This window comes from Carcharodon carcharias, chromosome 13 (genome assembly GCF_017639515.1).
Source record: "Carcharodon carcharias isolate sCarCar2 chromosome 13, sCarCar2.pri, whole genome shotgun sequence".
In the NCBI taxonomy this organism is placed as follows: Eukaryota; Metazoa; Chordata; class Chondrichthyes; order Lamniformes; family Lamnidae; genus Carcharodon; species Carcharodon carcharias.
This window is the reverse complement of record NC_054479.1, coordinates 32,157,297-32,174,017: the sequence shown is the minus strand read 5'-3', so window position 1 is coordinate 32,174,017 and position 16,721 is coordinate 32,157,297. Positions and strand designations below refer to the sequence as shown.

Below are 16,721 nucleotides of genomic sequence, written 5' to 3'. Positions count from 1 at the left end.
TGTTTTACACAAAGAATTTCCTGACATCACTCCGGAAAGGTCTGCCTCTAACTTCTACATTATGCCCTTAGACCTAGACTCTGCAACTAGCAAAAAAATTTCTCCCAAACTGCCCTAGCTATTACCATTATTATCTTGAAAAGTCCAATCAAATTACCCCTTAACCTTCGAAATTCCAGGGAATACAACCCTATTTTTAAAAAAATCTCTCCTCATAGCTGGTGGTATCGTTCTAGTAAACCGATATGTTCAAAGACCAATATGTTCTTCCCAAGAGATTGCCCCCAGAACTGCTTACAGTAATCCAGATAATGGTCTAACAGATAACGGAGGCACAACTTCTACTCCTTTGTATTCCATTTCTCTGGATATAAAGACCAGTATTTCATCAGCTTTTATGATTATTAATTTTGTGTACAGCTTCACAGAAACTTAAACCCATTCTTAAATGTAATATCTCTAAATTTGCAGATGACACAAAGCTGGGTGGGAGGCTGAGCTGTGAGGAGGATGCATAGATGCTTCAGTGTGATTTGGACAAGCTGAGTGAGTGGGCAAATGCATGGCAGTTGCAGTATAATGTGGATAAATGTGAGGTTATCCATATTGGTAGCAAAAATGGGAAGGCAGATTATTATCTGAATGGTTATAATTTGAGAGAGGGGAATGTGCAACGAGATCTGGGTGTCCTCGTACACCAGTCGCTGAAGGTAAGCATGCAGGTGCAGCAGGCGGTAAAGAGGGCAAATGGTATGTTGGCCTTCATAGCCAGAAGATTCAATTACAGGAACAGGGATGTCTTGCTGCAATTGTACAGGGCCTTGATGAGACCACACCTGGAAGTCTGTGTGCAGTTTTGGCCTCCTTATCTGAGGAAGGATGTACTTGCTATAGAGGGAGTGCAGTGAAGGTTTATCCGACTGATTCCTGAGATGGCAGGACTGACATATGAGGAGAGATTGAGTTGATTAGGATTATATTCGCTGGAGTTCAGAAGAATGAGGTGGGGGGAGATCTCATAGAAACCTATAAAATTCTAATAGTACTAGACAGGGTAGATGCAGGAAGGATGTTCCCGATGGGGGGGTGTCCAGACTCAGGGGTCACAGTCTGAGGATATGGGCTAGACCATTTAGGACTGAGACGAGGAGAAATTTCTTCACCCAGAGAGTGGTGAGCCTGTGGAATTCGTTACCACAGAAAGCTGTTGAGACCAAAACATTGTATGTTTTCAAGAAGGAGTTAGATATAGCTCTGGGGGTGAAACGGATCAAAGGGCATGGGGAGAAAGCAGGAGCAGGCTACTGAGTTGGATGATCAGCCATGATCATAATGAATGGCGGAGCAGGCTCGAAGGGCTGAATGGCCTACTCCTGCTCCTAATTTCTATTAGAATTCAGAGGTGGCAATCCTATCGCCATGGCCCTGGCCTGAACTCGTAAATGCAATCAAAAACTTAAACAGTGACTTCAACTCACAGTTTAGGCAGTGATACTGGAAGTTCCTATAAACCAAAACCGCTTTTCGCACGTTCCCACCATGGGAAGAATTTTTAAAAACTGGAACAAAACTGTATTGAAGCCTGAAAACCAACCTTTAATCGGTTGGATCTTTTGGAAATATGGGCGAAAAACTGTATTTTAAAACCAGACGGTGTAAGGGGTGAGGGTGGGGGGAATTCGGAAACACAGAACCAACCAAGAGACGGGAAAACTTGCCAGCAGCAACAACCACTTACGGATTATTGTCGCTCATGGTCAATAACAGGCTGCTCAGCAGTCTCACATTGGAGTACAGGCCAGCGGCCACCATATCTCGGACATGGTCGATAACGTTCATTTTCTTCTTCTTCTTCTTCTTCCAGACCAGGTCTCCAGGTGAACTCGACACCAAACCCGCAGCATCAAAAATGGCGCTGCGGACCTCCCTCCACCCGGAGCGGCTCACTTAACGCCTGAATTATAATCATTCACCGCAACGGCGCCGCGTTGTAGTAATTTTTTTTTAAAAGCAACGTATTTAATAATTAAAATATATAGCAGCGTTTGTTTGCAGGGTTACGGGATTAGAAATGGCCTTTGCAGTAAAACGGGCGCATGGCGGGCAAGCCCTGGCGTTGCTAGGCGGAAGGCGCATGTGCGGCTTAGATGCCGGAGCCGGGAAGGGGGCAGCCTGACAGGCCGCGGCCGCAGCCTGAAGCTGGGGGTAGCGAGGGCCCGCAAGGCTTGGAGCGGGTGCTCCTGACCATCTATCTCACCCATTTACTTTACGTTTACTACCTGGTTTTCATATTTTACTTGGCTTGATTTGATCTTGAGTAATGACGGACCAGTCCGCTCTACTCCTCAGGAAACAGCTGGCAGGTACGCGCCGCCCTTGGGGATCTCACTAAAACTTTGCTGCAGATGTGAGCGCCGGGAGGGTTGTTGTTGTTGTTGCTGCTGCGCCTCGACCCACTTTCCGTCCCGTTTCCTTTCTGTCTAGTTTCATTTCGGCCATCGGTAACTGTTAACGTTTTAAAGGAGAAAACATTCTTAGACGTTATTTATTTTTTTAAATTGTGTCGTCGGGCCTTTGACTCTTTGTAAATCATTGTTTGGTAACTTTTCCGCCGAGATTTTCTTTCCTACCCCCCCCCCCCTCCCCCGTCGCAGCTCTTCTGCATTATCATTATGACAGACTGGCTGTGGGCACCGTGTCTGCCCAGAAATATTTACGGGAGCACAAGTCAGTCGAGTTTTCAATATTGGCAGTTTTTAAGCGAATGTATCGGCGTCAAAGTGACGATACGAAATACTGATGTTGTCGTCAATCTGAAGTGATTGTAAAAGAGAAAAAATATTATGGCGCTCCTCGAACAGTCAGATACGGTTGTGTTTTTTTAATGTTTTTTTTTACTTTTGGCACATTTTAAAAAAAATGTTTTCACTGTGCGCGGTTCAACCAATGACCTGCAGTCATTCCCCCGAATTGTTGAATTATTAAATTTCCTTTGGTATTCTTTTCACGTCCTATTGTCAGAAGTTAAAATATAGTTATCCTCTTAGCAGTGAGAGTTGATGGTAAGCATTCGGTCGGCATTAAAATACTGCAATATACGTCAAGGCATGTTTTCGTTCGATTCCTTCTATTACCACGAACTGCAGTGGGTAATATGCTGGAATGGTAAGTAGGAGAGGAAAAGTCATGTTTTTAATATTTTGGAATTATGTACGATGCTTGGTTCATCGAGAAGAGCAAATAATTTGTGGGAAAGCAGATCCTTTTTAGATTATTTTACATATGTCTAATAACTAAAGCAAGGATGAGTTTGCAATCCAATTTAACTAAATGAATTATAGTTTGATCGTAGAAGAGAAATAATTTTACCCTACATAATATTTAACATTTTTCTTTCTATTTAGTCTAGTAAGATTATAATTAACCTGTACTCTAGCTAAACAATGACATGAGATTGAAACTCTGGCACCTTAGAAATTAATGTTAAAGTTCCATGCAGTTTTTTTCAGGAGACAGAAAAATGAAATGAGACCATCATTCTCAAACGTTTGCAGGCATGTCTTTAATGTAAAGGGTAGACCAACAAGTGGAGCAGTTAGTTTATTGAGTTTTTACTCTGGAAGGAGAAACTACTTTCTGTTTAGCGTGTGAAAAATATTGGACAGCAGATGTTAACACAATTTATTATTATGTAAGTTATTTGTGTTTACTACTCATCCTGTTTTGTACCTTTATTTACCAGATGATTGAGTTGCAGATTATTTGAATCGGAATGTTCTCCTTCCAATTCAGAGAGCTGATCAAACATGCAAATCCCACTCCAGGCAAGATCAGTAGTGGTGGTACTGAGCCACACTTGATGATGGACATTGAAGTTCTTTCCATCCAGACTACATTTTGTCCCCTTGCTACCCTCAGTGCTTTTTCCAAGTAGTGTTCAACATGGAAGAGTACTGATTCATGAGCTTAGGATAGGTGGTAATCAGCAGGAGGTTTCCTTGCCTATGCTTGACTTGATGCCTTGAAATTTCATGAGGTATAGATCCCATGTTGTGGACCCCAGCACCCAGCACCACTTCTCCTCCAAACCCCCCCCCCCCCACCCCCAAACTATATACGACTGTGATACCAACATTACTGGCTCTTTCCTGGCTGTGGTTAAGGACATACCTTTGAGGGCTCTGGGACATTGGCTGTAAGTTATGATTCCATGAGCATGACTGTCAGACTTTTGCTTGACTGGATTGTGGGACACCTCTCTCATTTTTGCCCCAGGCCCCCAGATGTTAGTGAGGAGGTCATTTGGTCCGGGTGTGCCTTTGCTGTTTCTGGTGCCTCTGTCAACACTGGATGATTTTTCAGATTTTACTCTTATTCTACCTTTCTGCAGCAGTTTTATAACACTGAATGGCTTGCTAAACCATTTTAAGAGAGCAGTTGAGAGTTGCGAATAAGCCAGACCAGGCCAGGATGGCATATTCCTGTCCCTGAAGAACATTAGTGGACCAGATGGATTTTTTTACAAATCAGTAGTTTGATGATCATTATTCAGACTAGCTTTTTAATCCAGCTTTATTAATTAATTGAATTTAAATTCCCTCAGCTGTCGTGATGGGATTTGAATTCATGTCCTCAGAATATTACTGTAGGCACCTGGATCACTAGGCCAACAGCATTATCACCATGCTCCATCCCCCACTGATTGTCCAAATTTTGTTTGAGATTTAAGTGCCAGGACTTTTTGTTACTTAGGATACTTTGCATTATGTAGAATATGTTTAGTCTGTCCTTAGTCAAATTTGAGGAAGAACAGCATAGAAACGATTTTATTTCCATCTCTGGCAAAGTGAAAAACTTATGGCAAAACAAATGCTGCAGATAGCCAAATAGGTTTTGTGGGTGCAAAGTAGCACTTATTGTTAAAGCAGTGATATATTGACCTCTGTGTATAAAAAAAAATAACTGCATCAGGTGTGAATTTGTAAAAATATTCTGAGATTTGATTCATCAGTTTTGTTTTCTGTTTGGAGAGAAAAGTATTTTGAATTTCAATTTAAGGCAGTCTCCTTCCTCAAAATTGCTATTTTCAAACAATTTTTTGAAACTCCTCAAACTGTAGAGGAAACATTTTGAAAAATGAACGGAATCTGTTGGAGACATGCAATGTTGTGCTTCCTAATCAAAAACTTGTGAACCATCTATCTTTATCCAGATCTCATTATGTTGGATGAAGATCAGTGTCCTTCCCCCTCTAACCCAATGAGAAGTTTGATACTATTCAATACTATTTTTTTTAATTAGTTGGCCCACCAAAATCAGCATCCAGAAATAGAAATGAGCTTGATTTTCAACAGAGTTGAAAAAAGATCTGCTTCATATGTTTTTGCCCCCTCAGGTCCAATGACTCAACTTAACTGAACCATTGTTGTCTCCTATGTCATTATACAGGAACATGGTTTCTGGATTGATGTGTCTGTTACACCATTTCATGTTTGTGTTCTTTTTCCCCTCAAGAACTAAATAAGAATCCAGTGGATGGATTTTCTGCTGGACTAATAGATGATGATGACATATACAGATGGGAGGTAGTCATCATTGGCCCGCCAGATACTCTTTTGTAAGTACTTAAAGCTAACAATTATTGGTGCTAAGAGAAACTGCTGTTATCTACCTATTTTTTTTTCTCAGAATAATGACAAGTTGATGATGTGTGAAATGCAAAAGTTGTATTTAAATATAACAACGTCTTTCATACTTTTCTTACTAGAATTTTGGAAGTAACACCTGTGAAGGTCAATATAATTACAAACATTGCTCTGCTAAGGGACTATTAGAGGTTTGACAGTAAATTAAAATGCACAATGTTGAGGGTGCTAATCTGTGAATAACTATCCAAATGATGTGCTTATTGGCATTGGGATAATCAGATCAGCAAAGTAAATGCATGATCAGAAAAACAGTGTGAGAGGGATGAGTTCCATTTCATGGGATATTGACATCAATACTGGGATGCAAAGGAGCTGTGTGACTGGGATGAGTTGTACCTGAAGTGTGCTATGATCAAGGCATGGCAGAAAGGATAAATAGTACCAATAAATGGAAGGCAGAGAATCAGACGGCCCCATTTGAAATAATAGTAACCTAACAATAAGAAGGAGCAAAAGTCAGAACAAAAAGTACCAAAAAAGATAACACAAAATTCCAGGAAAAGAGAAAGTTACAGTAAGTAATAACAAAATAGCTGTTAAATGTAAACCAAGAGGGATGAAAATAATATATGCATAGCAATGTACAGAGCATTGGTAACAAAAAGTGTGACAAGAATAAGTGAGAGAAATACACAGATTGGGTTGAGAACAGTTACCTATGTATGAGTTCTGTACACAAATTCACATAGCATAAGAAATAAAACAAATGAGTTAGAAGCACAAATTCAGCTTAATGGGTGTGAAGTCCCCATTATAGAGATCTGGCTATTGTTGGGCAAGACTGGGGGCTAAATATTCCAGGCTACAGGGTCTTTAGAAGGGACAGGGAATTTGAGAAAGAAAGAACAATAACCATTTTGGTAAAAGTCACAGTTACAGCCGCTAAAAGAGAGGATTTCAGTAAGGGTATTCATGCAGTGGAAGCATTATGGGTAGAACTATGGAACAGCAAAGGATGTAAAACTTTGGCAGAAATTGTCCACAGACCTCCTGACAGTCGTGATATGGTGAGAGGATGTATAAATATGGAGATTGGGGAAGTATTAAGAAAAAACAAGGTGGAGGTTTCAGTTTTTCAATTTTTGGAACAAGTAAAGTGAACAAATTTCTAGAGTGTATTCTGGATAGTTTTCTGGAACAATGCCTTTTAGAACCAATAAGGAAGCAGCACTTTATTAGATTTAGTGATAGGTAACAAACCAAAATTAGCTGGCAATCTGATGGTAAGGGAACATCTTAAGAATAGTGACCATAATATGGTTGCATTTATTATTATTAGGTTTGAGAGGGAGAATCCTAAACTAAGATTTTAAACTGAAGTAAGTCAGAGTTCGAAGGGATAAGAAACAAAGTGATCACAGTGAACTGTTAATGGGTAAACCTACAAACAAGCAACAGAAGTATTCAAAGTATTTTTTACAATGCACAACTTGCGCATACTCCTAAAAGGTAAAGGCTTCACTTTTGCAGTTAAGCAACCATGACTAACAAATGACATATGAGATAGTATTAAGTTAAAAGAAAATGTTCACGTAGATCTGATGGAAAATGGAAATCCAGCATACTGGGAGATCTATTAGAAGCAACAGAGGAATGCAATATAAGTAATGAAATATAAAATAAAAATACCTGTGAAGGATATTAAAGCTAGCAATAAAAGAGTTCCTGAACTTATTAAGAGAAAGAGTGCTAAAGCAGTGGTGAGACCACATCTGGAGTACTGTGTACAGTAGGCCTCCTTATTTAAGGAAGGATGTAAATGTAATGGAAGCAGTTCAAAGAAGGTTTACTAGACTAATACCTGGAATGGGTGGGTTGTCTTATGAGGAAAGGTTAGACAGGCTAGGCTTGTATCTGCTGGAGTTTAGAATAGCAAGAGGTGACTTGATTGAAACATAGGATCCTGAGGGATCTTGACAAGGTGGATATGAAGAGGATGTTTCTTCTTGTGGAAGAATCTAGAACTAGGGGTCACTATTTAAAATTAAGGTGTTGCCCATTTAAGACAGATTTGAGGAGAATTTTTTTCTCTGAGGGTCGTGAGTCTTTGGAACGCTCTTCCTCAAAAGGTGGTGAAAGCAGAGTCATTGAATATTTTTAAGGCAGAGATAGATGGATTCTTGATAAGCAAGGGGGTGAAAGGTTATAGGGGATAGGTGGGAATGTGGGGTTGAGGTTACAATCAGATCAGCCATGATCTTATGAAATGGTGGAGCAGGCTCAAGGAGCCAAGTGCCTACTCCTGCTCCTAATTCATAGGCTTGTATGTAAAGAGGAATGTGGTCCCATCAAATATAGATGCAGTTGAAACTAATAGACAATATGGAAATGGCAACCTTGTTAACTGAATTCTTTGTACCAGCACTCACAGTAGAAGTGGTGGACAGAATGGCAGCAGTACAAGGGAATCTAAATATAAATCAAGGAACCTATTGTATTTAATAAAAGTTTTAAAAAAATTAAATGCAGAAAATAATGGGCCTTAAAATGGACAGGTCTCCAGAACCAAATAGTTTCCACCTCCAGGATATTAAAAGAAACAGCTGAAGAAACTGTAGATGTGTTTACTCATAATTTTCCACAGCTTTAACTTTGGAAATTATGCCTATGGATTAGCCAATTGCAAATGTCAATCCAGTATCTAAGAATGGATGGAGGAAAAAAACTAGGAAACTGTAGACCTATGAGTTTACCATCAGTTGTGGAGAAGTTACTGGAATCTATCAGGAGTAACTGAGTAGTTAGACAGGAATGAGCTGATCAAAGAGAATCAGTGTGAATTTGTGAAGGGTAGATCATGTCTGACTAATCATTGTGGCCTAATCATAAAATTAGAGCTACATTATTCTGGAGTGAAACCAGAAAGCACTATCACACAAAGAACAATGGAAATCTGGAACTTTCCACCAAAAGGCCATGGATGTTGGATCAATTAAAATTTTCAATATGAATATCAATAGTTTTATCTTTGTTGGATAAAGGTATCAAGGCTCTAAGCAGGTAAATGACTTGAGGTACAGATCAGCCCTGAGCAAATTGTGGAACAGGTTCAAGGGGCTGACTGGCCTTCTCCATCCCTATGTTCCTTGCAGATGTGTGCAATCATTACTAAAAAAACAAGCACAATAACTTGCATAGTGCCTTTACGGTGGTAAAGGAGAGAGACACTGTTGGAGTTGTATATTTAGAAAGTGTAGAATTGAGCAGTATGGTTAATCCAGGCACCGAGAACAGGCCAGATTTTTTTCAGAAGGAAAAATACATGGGAAATAGTACTGGTCTATTACTATAAAATCACTTGAAACAAGGGTGAATTGAAATAACTTGATAAAGCAACAAGTAATGGTGAAAAAGGGAGAGACACTCTTGTTAGCAGTACATATGTCTTACTTAGCCTACATAACAGAGTCTACCTTTCTAAACTAATTATTTAGTGCTTTAGGACATCCTGAGAATGTGAAAGGCACAATATGAATGCAAGATCTTCATCAGTAGAAATTATTTTAGTGTACTGCTAACCATAGCAGACTTTTAAGCGTTGTTTTTGATTTTTAAAAAATCTGTAGATTGGCAAGATTTTAGTTTTGTAGGTATACTTCTAGTATTCTCTTCTCCTTCCACTGCTTCTGCAAAGAAGGTATTTAAACAGTAATGATTAAGGAAAAAAATGATTGAATGACAAAGCAAAATGACTATTAGAAGGGGTTTCAAAGTCCCTCCTTTAATAGAATGGTTTAGTACATTCAGATACTAGATGCTGCCTTTGCTCAAATTTGGTAGGTTCTGACACAAATAATTCCTTTAAATGTGTTGATGGATTTTCTATCTCCCACTATTGACCTTAAAACGTGCCTGTGTACCTATAAATAATTGATAACCAGGTGCGAAGTAGCTCTTCTCCGTAATAAAGGGTTTCAAGTGATTGTATAAACCTTAAGTACAGAGCTTTGGTATTTTATTGAAACAATCTCAACACGCATGTTTAGGTTGAATCTTTACACTCCGATGTTGGTATCTGTTGATAGGTAAAATGTAGCCATGAAGAATTTCTTGATTAACAATGACAATTATTCTTGCTGCTCAGGATATTCTCTATTTGGTGCCTTATTGTGTTTTGCTTACTGCAAAGTTCACTGGAAAATAAACTTGCACTAGGTTACAAGGACAATGTTTACATCTAAAAGCCATATGTTTTAAACTTTTTGCCTGGTGAGGCAGATTATTATGATTTTTTTCATGGATATTTTCTTTCATGGATATGGCCATCACTGGCAAGGCAAGTGTTTATTGCCCATCCCTAATTGCCGTTGAGAAGGTGGTGGTGAGCCATCTTCTTGGACTGCTACAGTCCATGTGGTGTAGGTAGTGCTGTTAGGGAGGGTGCATGCACCTGCTGCACTTGACCTAGGTGGTAGAGGTTGCAGATTTGGAAGGTGCTGTTGAAGGAGCCTTCGTGAGTTGCTGTACTGCATCTTGTAAATGGTACATACTGCTGCCACTGTATTTTGATGGTGGAGGGAATGAATGCTTAAGGTAGTGGATGCAGTGCCAATCTAGCATCCACAAGATGATGTTGCGTTTCTTAAGTGTTGTTGGAGCTGCACTCATCCAGGCAAATATTCCGTCACAGTCCATGACTTGTGCCTTGTGGATGGTGGACAGGCTTTGGGGAGTCAGGAAGTGAGTTACCCACTGCAGGATTCCTAGCTTCTGACCTGCTCTTGTAGCCACAGGTATTTATATGGCTAGTCCAGTTCAGTTTCTGGTCAATGGTAACCCCCAGGATGTTGATAGCGGGGGATTCAGTTATGTCATTCAATGTCAAGGGCGAGGGTTAGATTCTCTCTTGTTGGAGATGGTCATTGCCTGGCATGTATATGTAATGAATGTTACCTGCCACTTGTGAGCCCAAGCCTAGATATTGTCCAGGTTTTGCTGCAGTTGGACATGGATTGCTTCAGTATCTGAGGAAATGTGAGTGGTGCTGAATGTTGTGCAATCATCAGCGAACATCCCCAAGTCTGACCTTATGATGGAAGGAAGGTCATTGATGAAGCAGCTAAAGAGGATTGGGCCTAGGACTCAAGCCTGAGGAGCTCCTGTAAGCGATGTCTGGAATTGAGATGATTGACCTCCAACAACCACAACCATCTTCCTTTGTGCTAATATGACTCCAACCAGCTGAGAGTTCTCCCCCTGATTCCCATTGATTCCATTGGCTCCTTGATGCCACACTCTGTCAAATGCTGCCTTGATGTCAAGGGCAGTCACTGTCACCTCACCTCGAGTTCAGCTTTTTTGTCCATGTTTGAACCAAGGCTGTAACAAGGTCAGGAGCTGAGTGGCCCAGGTGGAACCCAAACTGAGCATCAGTGAGCAGGTTATTGCTAAGCAAGTGCCACTTGATGACACTTTTGATATCCCCATCCATCACTTCACTGATGATCAGGAGTAGACTGATGGGGTGGTAATTGGCCGGGTTGAATTTGTCCTGTTTTAGTTCTAGTTGACGTCCTCAGTACTATTGTCAGAATATTGTCAGGGCTCATAGCATTTGCAGTATCCAGTGCCTTCAGCTATTTCTTGATATCACATGGAATGAATCGAATTGGCTGAAGACTGGTACCTGTGATGCTGGGGACCTCACGAGGAGGCCAAGACGGATTATCTACATGGCACTTCTGGCTGAAGATTGTTGCAAATTGGACTTACCCAGGGATGGTGATGGTGGTGTCTAGGACATTGTCTGTAAGGTATGATTCCATGAGTATGACTATGTCAGGCTGTTGCTTGACTAGCCTCTGGGACAGCTCTCCCAATTTTGGCACAAGCCCGCAGATGTTAGTAAGGAGGACTTTGCAGGGTCGACAGGGCTGAGTTTGCCATTGTCCTTTCCGGTGTCTAGATCAATGCCAGGTGGTCTGTCCGGTTTCATTCCCTATAGGCTTGTTTTTAGCAGTTTGATATGACTCAGTGATTTGTTTGGCTATTTTGGAGGCCATTTAAGAGTCAACCACATTGCTGTGGGTCTGGAGTCGCGTGTAGGCCAGATCAGGTAAGGATGGCAGATTTCCTTCCCTAAAGAACATTAGTGAACCATATTTGGACCAAAGCTGTTATGAGGTCAAGAGCTGAGTTACCCTGGCAGAATGAAAACTGATCAGTGAGCAGGTTATTGTTGAGTAAATGCCGCTTGATAGCGCTGTCTGACCCCTTCCATCCCTTTGCTGATGATCAAGAGTAGATGTGGTGGTAATCGGCTGGTTGAATTTGTCCTGCTTTTTGTGGACATAACATACCTGGACAATTTTCCATATTGCTGGATAGATGCCAGTGTTTTAGCTGCACTGGAACAGCTTGGTTAGGAGTGCAGCTAGCTCTGGAGCACAAATCTTCAGCACTATTGCCGGAATGTTGTCAGGGCCTATGGTCTTTATAGTATTCAATGCCTTCAGCCGTTTCTTAATATCAGATGGAGTGAATTGAATTGACTGAAGAGTAGCATCTGTGATGCGGGAACCTCAGAAGGAGGTCGAGACGGATCATCCACTCAGCACTTCTGGCTGAAGGTGGTTGCAAATGCTTTAGTCAGGTCTTTTGCATTGATGTGCTGGGTTGCCCCATCTTTGCAGATGGAGATATTTGTGGTGCCTTCTCCTTTGGGACTTTGTTTAATTGTCCATCTCCATTCACAACAGGATGTGGCTGGACTGCTGGGCTTAGATGAGACTCATTGGTTGTGGATGACTTAGCTCTGTCTATTGCATGCTGCTTCCATTTTTTGGCATGCAAGTAGTCCTATATTGTAGCTTCATCAGGTTGACACCTCATTTTAGGTATGCCTGGTGCTGCTCCTGGCATGCCCTCCTGCACTCTTCATTGAATCAGGGTTGATCCCCTGGCTTGATGGTAATGGTATAGTCAGGGGGGATATGCCAGGCAATGAAATTACAGGCTGTGGTTGAATACAATTTAGCTGCTGTTGATGACCCACAGCACCTCATGGATGCCCATTTTTGCATTGCTAGATCTATCCCATTTAGCAAGATGGTAGAACATAGGAGCAGGAGTAGGCCATTCAGCCCCATTGAGCCTGCTCTGCCATTCAGTTATATCATGGCTGATCATCTACCTCAATGCCACTTACCTGCACTATCTCCATTCTCTTGATGTCATTTGTATCCAGAAATTTATCGATTTCTGTCTTGAACATGCTCAATGATTGAGCTTCCCTAGCCCTCTGTGGTAGAGAATTCCAAAGATTCACCACTCTTTGAAGAAGAAGAAGTGAAGAAATTCCTCCTCATTTCAGTCTTGAATGGCCTGCCACTAATTCTGAGACTGTGTCCTCTGGTTCTAGATTCACCAGCCAGGGAAAACATCCTATTAGCATCTACCCTGTCATGTCCCAAGAAAATTTTCTAAGTTTCCATGAGATCACCCCTCATTCTTTAAAATTCTAGAGCAGGCTTGTCCAACCTGTGGCCCATGGGTGGGTTTGTGGCCCACATAGCCATTCTACATGGTCACTGGAGCGATTGTTCAAAATGCTGGTGAGATAGGTCAATAAGGTTGAAGTTTTCTTCAGGGGGCTGCTCCTCCAATCATGATTCCTCTCCCGTATTTGCTACTGATAGGCTCAGTGGCGAACACTGGCAACTGTGAGTATGTGGAGACAGAGAAACACACTGGGGTGCATGGGGCCTCTGCTCCCCATGCTTTTCCCCTGGTCTTACCGCCTTTCCCTGGTTCTCGCGAGTAAGGGAGGGGGGGTTGTGTGAGGGGGTGGGTGAAGGCGAGTGAGGGGGTAGGTGAGGGTGAGTGAGGGGGTGTCTGAGTGAGGGGGGTCTGGGTTGGGGTGTGAGGGGGTGTCTAGGTGATGGCGAGTGAGGGGGTGGGTGAAGGCGAGTGAGGGGGTGCCTGGGGGTGAGTGAGGGGGTGCCTGGGTGAGGGTGGGTGAGGGGTGGTTGGGTGGGGGGGCGGGAGGGTGAGTGAGGGGGTGGATGGGTGGGAGGGCGAGTGAGGGGGTGGGTGGGTGGGTGGGAGGGTGAGTGAGGGAACAAGTGGGTGGGTGATTTACACACAATGTCCCTGAACAATGCAATAGGTGGATTTTCAACTAAGATTGATTGTTACAGCAATAATGTCTTTGCAAAGCGGGAGCATTGAACACCCATCCATATGGATTACTAATATCATTTTTAATGTAAATATCTAATCCAGATACTTGACTGATCTGTTATTACCCATCTAAGTATAGACTGACAGGTCATATAATATTGATTTTGTGTGCATGTGCGGGCTATGTGCGTGAGTGAGGGGGCGAGTGTGTGCGCGCGCGAGTGAGGGGGCGAGTGTGTGCGCGAGCGAGGGGGTGAGTGTGTGCGCGCAAGTGAGGGCAAGGGGCGAGTGCGCGCGTGCGCAAGTGAGGGCAAGGGGTGAGTGCGCGCACGCGCAAGTGAGGGCAAGGGGCGAGTGCGCAGGCAAGGGGCGAGTGCGCGCGAGTGAGGGCAAGGGGCGAGTGCACGCGAGTGAGGGCAAGGGGCGAGTGCACGCGAGTGAGGGCAAGGGGCGAGTGCGCGCGAGTGAGGGCAAGGGGCGCATGCACACGAGTAAGGGCAAGGGGCGCGTGTGCGCGAGTGAGGGCAAGGGGCGCGTGTGCGCGAGTGAGGGCAAGGGGCGCGTGTGCGCGAGTGAGGGCAAGGGGCGCGTGCGCGCGCAAGTGAGGGCAAGGGGTGAGTGCGCGCAAGTGAGGGCAAGGGGCGAGTGCGGGCAAGGGGCGAGTGCGGGCAAGGGGCGAGTGCACGCGAGTGAGGGCAAGGGGCGAGTGCACGCGAGTGAGGGCAAGGGGCGGCTGTGCCCGAGTGAGGGCAAGGGGCGGGTGCACGCGAGTGAGGGCAAGGGGCGAGTGCGCGCGAGTGAGGGCAAGGGGCGCATGCACACGAGTAAGGGCAAGGGGCGCGTGTGCGCGAGTGAGGGCAAGGGGCGCGTGTGCGCGAGTGAGGGCAAGGGGCGCGTGTGCGCGAGTGAGGGCAAGGGGCGCGTGTGCGCGAGTGAGGGCAAGGGGCGCGTGCGCGCGCAAGTGAGGGCAAGGGGTGAGTGCGCGCAAGTGAGGGCAAGGGGCGAGTGCGGGCAAGGGGCGAGTGCGGGCAAGGGGCGAGTGCACGCGAGTGAGGGCAAGGGGCGAGTGCACGCGAGTGAGGGCAAGGGGCGGCTGTGCCCGAGTGAGGGCAAGGGGCGGCTGTGCCCGAGTGAGGGCAAGGGGCGAGTGCGCGCGCGCCCGAGTGAGGGCAAGGGGCGAGTGCGCGCGCGCCCGAGTGAGGGCAAGGGGCGAGTGCGCGCGAGTGAGGGCAAGGGGCGAGTGCGCGCGAGTAAGGGCAAGGGGCAAGTGCGCGCGAGTAAGGGCAAGGGGCGGGTGCGCCCGAGTGAGGGCAAGGGGCGAGTGCGCCCGAGTGAGGGCAAGGGGCGAGTGCGCCCGAGTGAGGGCAAGGGGCGCGTGCGCCCGAGTGAGGGCAAGGGGCGAGCGCGCGAGTGAGGGCAAGGGGCGAGTGCGGGCAAGGGGTGAGTGCATGCGAGTGCGGGCAAGGGGCGAGTGCACGCGAGTGCGGGCAAGGGGCGAGTGCACGCGAGTGCGGGCAAGGGGCGGGTGCGCGCGAGTGAGGGCAAGGGGCGGGTGCGCCCGAGTGAGGGCAAGGGGCGGGTGCGCCCGAGTGAGGGCAAAGGGCGAGTGCGCCCGAGTGAGGGCAAAGGGCGAGTGCGCCCGAGTGAGGGCAAAGGGCGAGTGCGCCCGAGTGAGGGCAAGGGGCGAGTGCGCGCGAGTGAGGGCAAGGGGCGAGTGCGCGCGAGTGAGGGCAAGGGGCGGCTGTGCCCGAGCGAGGGCAAGGGGCGAGTGCGCGCGCGCCCGAGTGAGGGCAAGGGGCGAGTGCGCGCGCGCCCGAGTGAGGGCAAGGGGCGAGTGCGCGCGCGCCCGAGTGAGGGCAAGGGGCGAGTGCGCGCGAGTAAGGGCAAGGGGCGAGTGCGCGCGAGTAAGGGCAAGGGGCGGGTGCGCCCGAGTGAGGGCAAGGGGCGAGTGCGCCCGAGTGAGGGCAAGGGGCGAGTGCGCCCGAGTGAGGGCAAGGGGCGAGTGCGCCCGAGTGAGGGCAAGGGGCGAGTGCGCCCGAGTGAGGGCAAGGGGCGCGTGCGCCCGAGTGAGGGCAAGGGGCGAGCGCGCGAGTGAGGGCAAGGGGCGAGTGCGGGCAAGGGGTGAGTGCACGCGAGTGCGGGCAAGGGGCGAGTGCGCGCGAGTGCGGGCAAGGGGCGGGTGCGCGCGAGTGCGGGCAAGGGGCGGGTGCGCGCGAGTGAGGGCAAGGGGCGGGTGCGCCCGAGTGAGGGCAAAGGGCGAGTGCGCCCGAGTGAGGGCAAGGGGCGAGTGCGCGCGAGTGAGGGCAAGGGGCGAGTGCGCGCGAGTGAGGGCAAGGGGCGAGTGCGCGCGAGTGAGGGCAAGGGGCGAGTGCGCGCGAGTGAGGGCAAGGGGCGAGTGCGCGCGCGAGTGAGGGCAAGGGGCGAGTGCGCGCGCGAGTGAGGGCAAGGGGCGAGTGCGCGCGCGAGTGAGGGCAAGGGGCGAGTGCGCGCGCGAGTGAGGGCAAGGGGCGAGTGCGCGCGCGAGTGAGGGCAAGGGGCGAGTGCGCGCGCGAGTGAGGGCAAGGGGCGAGTGCGCGCGCGAGTGAGGGCAAGGGGCGAGTGCGCGCGCGAGTGAGGGCAAGGGGCGAGTGCGCGCGCGAGTGAGGGCAAGGGGCGAGTGCGCGCGCGAGTGAGGGCAAGGGGCGAGTGCGCGCGCGAGTGAGGGCAAGGGGCGAGTGCGCGCGCGAGTGAGGGCAAGGGGCGAGTGCGCGCGAGTGAGGGAGCGAGTGTGTGCGCAAGCGGGCGAGAGCTTGTGTGAGGTGAGTCAATGTGCGTGTGTGTGAGCAAGAGGGGCGAGTGTGTGTAAGAGTTGGAGACGCAGGGACATGAAGGGATGTGATAGTGGTGTGAGGG

General features: G+C 46.8%; 2 protein-coding genes across 4 annotated transcripts in view; one reads left to right on the top strand and one right to left on the bottom strand.

The window, feature by feature from the left end:
- anapc7 (anaphase promoting complex subunit 7) overlaps positions 1-1,929 on the bottom strand; it is a 44,170-nt gene extending 42,241 nt beyond the window's left edge. The window contains exon 1 of one of the 2 annotated variants that reach the window (XM_041203321.1): positions 1,739-1,929. In XM_041203321.1, the coding sequence (XP_041059255.1) occupies positions 1,739-1,839 (101 nt within the window). In that variant the 5' untranslated portion in view covers positions 1,840-1,929. The remainder of the gene's footprint in view (positions 1-1,738) is intronic. The other variant, XM_041203320.1, reaches the window with a different exon arrangement.
- A 204-nt stretch (positions 1,930-2,133) lies between these two features.
- ube2g1b (ubiquitin-conjugating enzyme E2G 1b (UBC7 homolog, yeast)) overlaps positions 2,134-16,721 on the top strand; it is a 31,599-nt gene continuing 17,011 nt past the window's right edge. Inside the window, exons 1-3 of one of the 2 annotated variants that reach the window (XM_041203462.1) lie at positions 2,134-2,363; positions 3,048-3,165; positions 5,515-5,617. In XM_041203462.1, coding sequence (XP_041059396.1) covers positions 3,060-3,165; positions 5,515-5,617 — 209 coding nt within the window. In that variant the 5' untranslated portion in view covers positions 2,134-2,363; positions 3,048-3,059. The remainder of the gene's footprint in view (positions 2,364-3,047; positions 3,166-5,514; positions 5,618-16,721) is intronic. The other variant, XM_041203463.1, reaches the window with a different exon arrangement.